Source organism: Psammomys obesus, unplaced genomic scaffold (assembly GCF_907164565.1).
Source record: "Psammomys obesus unplaced genomic scaffold, mPsaObe1.curated_primary_1811, whole genome shotgun sequence".
NCBI lineage: Eukaryota > Metazoa > Chordata > Mammalia > Rodentia > Muridae > Psammomys > Psammomys obesus.
The window spans coordinates 1-4,241 of record NW_026589780.1 but is presented as its reverse complement, the minus strand read 5'-3'; the positions used below and the strand labels follow the sequence as shown (position 1 = coordinate 4,241).

The window sequence follows — 4,241 nt, the reverse complement described above, 5'->3', positions numbered from 1 at the left end:
AGCGGCGCGCCTGCGCAGTAAGGCTGTACGGTGAATGGCGCAGGAAGAGGCGCGCCTGCGCAGTAATCCGGGCGCTGTACGGAGCCCACGGCTACGTCATCATCACGCACCCGGGGACCGGGAAGGACCTCTCCTCGGGGGACCTGCGGGCGAGCTGTGGTAGCGCCGCGCTGGTCCTGCCGCCCTGGGCCTGGCGGAGACGCCACAAACCCGAGGGGTCTGCCTTACGAGGCGGCTGAAGCTCCCGTGTGCGCGTCAGCCCTCCCCGCTGACAGTGCCCGCTGCGGCCCCAACCGCGGGCCCCGAGTGTCGGGACCCAGCCAGTCCGCGCGACGAGGGGCTGCGGGGAGGCCCGGGATATCACCCCCTGGACAGAGTCCCCGGGGCTTTGTCCGCCTCTTTCCTAAGCTTTCACCGGGACTGCCCTGGTGGCGCACACCTTTAATCCCTGCACGCGGCAGGGAGAAGCAGGAGGCTGTCTGTGGGCTCACGGCCAGCTGGCCTACAAAGGGAGTCCAGGACAGCCAGGGCTACACAGAGAAACCCGGCATCAAAAAGAGAAAAAATCCTCCGTGCCCAGTCTGCCCCGGAGGGAGGGCGGGCCGCGCGGCGATGAAGCCGAGGTCGCAGCAGCTGCGGCCACTCACGTTTTCCGGGCACGCCGTGGCTCGGGCAATATTCATTCTTGTCTGTCTCCAGCTTTGCCTCCGCGGATGTTCTCCGAAGTTGTGTCTGTTCCCCAGGGGCCTAGCAATGCCAGCGCCCACGTGTCAGGGCTGCCCGGCATCCAGCGTTACAACGGTGGCGGCCCGGACCCGGTGTTTCGGTGCTGAAACTTCGTCTAGGAAACACTGCCCCACGTGCCGTGACCACCGGCACTGTCAGACAGGCAGCCTTTGGGGTCCAACACTGGCCGCGCTCTTCAGTCTGCTCCCACAGCAGGCCCACACAGGCAGCAACTGGCCATCACGGAGAGTCCCCCTGGCCTGTCCCCCACATCCCTCAGCTACCTGGAGGCTCACTCTGCGGCCTCCTTCTGTCCCCCACCACCCAGGCCCTTTCTCCAAGGCAGCAACACGTGCGTGAGAGCCCACCTCGGGCCCTTTGCCTGCTGAGTGTTCAAGCAAGGCTCCCTGGGCACAGCTGGGGGACCCACCCAGTGCTCGGGGACCCCGGAGGGACTTCACTACCCTGCCGGCAAGGCAAAAGGCGGATCACACCTGCAGTTTCTGGACAACATTGGCCTTTTCAGAAGCAGGGACGCCGGATAAACAGATGCGTTGAGAAAGCAAGAAGGAGAAATTACTCCTGTCTCCCTCATTCTCTGTTAAATAGCTTCGGATTCTGTAATCACCTTTCATTTTTCCCAGATGGATGCCAGGGCCTGCAGGAGGAAATTGCCCTGGCTCTGTGCCTGAGTGGGGCAGGGAGGCGCTGCCGGGTTCCAGACCTGATTTGGGCCTCTGGGGAGTGAGACGCGGCACAGAGCTGGGCTCCGAGGCACCGGGAGTGGGGGTAGGGATGCAGCGTTCACCCGTCTGTGCCAGCCTTCCCTGACTCAGGCAATGGTATCGCGAGGTGCTACCCACTGCCAGTTACTTACACCGTTTAGCTAATTCTGCGAACCATTCTAGTGAGGGATATTTTTATATGCACAAATGAGCTGGCTTTTGAGTGGGAGCTGCCAGAACACCAGGCCAGGGGAGGGCGGGGCAGAGCGGCCGGTAGAAGAGCTGGTCGGGAATCAAGCAGAGATGCCTTCTGCTTCGTGTTTCCTTTGGCCAACACTGCTGGCGCCTGTGGAGACCCTGTTTCTGGCTCTCCTACCAGACCCAGCGAAGGGCTTACACTGCCAATACAGGCAGAGCAGGAGTGTCACCCTTACCCTCAGGACGAGCCCCACCAAGCCTGTGTTACTCCCTGAGGTATAGTTTAGAAGCCCACAGGTGATGTGGTTGTGATAGAAATGATTCCTGTTTCTCAAATGTTAAAGAGGCAAATAAGCAAAACCCACATTTCCCAGACTCTTGCAGCTAGTTGTGGCCTGTGACTGAGTTCTGACTGAATTCCTGGGTAGAGTCCCCAAGTCTGTGAAAGACTTACCTTTCCTCTTCTTCCTAAGTGGAATGTGACATGGGTACCAAGCAGTCTTCAACATGAAGACAAAAGCAACACAGCCTGGCAGAGCAGCCAGGTGGTGGTGGCGCACACCTGTGATCCCAGCCCTTGAGAGGCAGAGGCGGGGCGATCTCTGTGAGTTCCAGGACAGCCTGGTCTAGAAAGTGAGTTCCAGGACAGCCAGGGCTACACAGAGAAACCCTGTCTGGAAAACAAAAAGAATGGCAGAGTAAGGGGCTGCAGAGATAGCTCAGAGGTTAGGAGCACTGTCTGTTCTTCCAAAGGTCCCAAGTTCAATTCCCAGCAATCACATGGTGGCTCACAACCATCTATAAAGGATCTGGTGCCCTCTCCTGGAGTGCAGGCACACACAGGCAGAGTACTGTATAAAAAGTCTTTTTAAAATGGCAGAGAAGGGGCTGGAGAGATGGCTCAGAGGTTAAGAGCACTGGCTGTTCTCCCTAAAGGTCCGGAGTTCAATTCCAAGCAACCACACGGTGGCTCACAGTGACCTATGAAGAGATCTGGTGCATAATGAGATCTTGTGTATACATATAAATAAATCTTTTTAAAAAAAAATGGCAGAGCAACAAGATGGTAGGAGCCCGGCCCCTGTTACACTCATGGAGTACTGTTACTGTGGAACAGAGAAATGGAAACTTGGTCTTAATTAAACCACTGCTACTTAGGTCCCTGTCCCACACAGAATTCACAGCAAAAGACAGGGCTGTACAAACCATGACTAGTCCCGGCTTGCTGCTTGGTTTTGCAGGTAAAGTTCTGGAACCCACCTGGATGCCGCCATCTTTACTGTGTGGCCGCCTTCATGGCAACAAAACCGAGAAGCCGCCTCGGAGACCTTGGGACCTCCATCACTCGACCTTTTACAGTCAGGAGCTGGCCAGGCCCGTGTCCAACCGCTGGTTTCTTCTCAGACCTACTTGAGTAGGGACAGCCGAGTGCCACCTCGGGCTGGCATGCACAGTGTGCCAGGTTAAGCTGGTCTGCTGCCCGGGGGATGACGAATGGGGAGACGGGTGTGCGCTCTCCTCAGCCATCACTTTACAGAAGTGAGAGCTTCCCTTTGGCACCTGGTGAAGCCCCACCTCTGCCTCTGGTGTTTGTTGGAGAATGTTTTGTGCAGAGTGCTCAGAGGCTGATTTCTGTGCCTGGAAATCAGGCTGCAGACCAGCCGTGGGCACTGATCCTATGTATAACGAAGCCGGATGGCCAATGACTGGGCAGAGGAAATAGGAAGGCTGGACTTCCAATCCTAGGAGGGCCAGGAGGAGAGAGGATCGAGAAAAGAGGCCATGAGGAGGATGAGCAGGAGGACAGAGCTACAGAAGGCCAAGGTAAGACAGACAGCACGTGAAGGGGCCCGTGGCTGGGAGGCAGCCAGACCAGAAAAACCCGGCTGGGACAGATAACTGCCAGACGCAGAGCTGCAACACCTACTGAATGAGTCTAATGGTCTCTGTGTCAGCCAGGTGGGAGCTAGGGCGGGACTAGAAAAGGCCCCAAGCAATACAAGCCTCACCTCCCGCCCCCAATGCCAAGGTTCCCAAGGGCGGTGACAGCGATCTCCAGGCTTCTGTATATGGCCCAAACCTTAGGCAGGGTACACAGCCACCTGAAGGCAAGAGGCCTCGCCCTCCTACCACACCCACGTCGAGGTCTCTGCTACGGTCCACCTGGGGCCTCCCTGGCACCCACCTCCACAAGAAGTCCCAGCCTGCTCAGCGGAGGGACTTCCCCAGCTTTGTCCCTTTCCAGGGGTTCTCCTTACACTTGAATTTGAGCTTCTGGGGATGAAAGATGCCGTGCCTCCAACGCTCACTGCCTCAGCCCAGCGAGACGCTGTGGAGGACTGTCCTGGTTGACTCCGGCTCTAGCTGGAGACCAGCCTGTGGCTCTGCAATGCTGCAGCTTTCTGTGACCTCTGCCAGGCTCCCTCCAGTCCTGAGCTGAGGACAGCACAGGAGAGGGACAAGAGGCTACCGGAGTGGCCGTGACGGAGGGCTGAGGATGGTAAGATGGCCACTGCAGCCACGGGACTGGGCTGACCGCCTGTCCAGCAGCATTCAAACCCCAGCACTTTCTGTGTTGTGAGCGCAGGAGCC

The 4,241-nt window shown here is 58.0% G+C and overlaps 1 protein-coding gene across 1 annotated transcript; it reads left to right on the top strand.

Moving 5' to 3' along the window:
* The first annotated feature begins 34 nt into the window (after window positions 1-34).
* Window positions 35-3,532, top strand: LOC129675410 (uncharacterized). The gene is made up of 3 exons (XM_055605437.1): window positions 35-39; window positions 126-1,515; window positions 2,891-3,532. Exons 1-2 carry the CDS (start codon window positions 35-37, stop codon window positions 1,084-1,086), a joined length of 966 nt encoding a protein of 321 aa, XP_055461412.1. The 3' UTR covers window positions 1,087-1,515; window positions 2,891-3,532.
* Window positions 3,533-4,241: the final 709 nt, after the last annotated feature.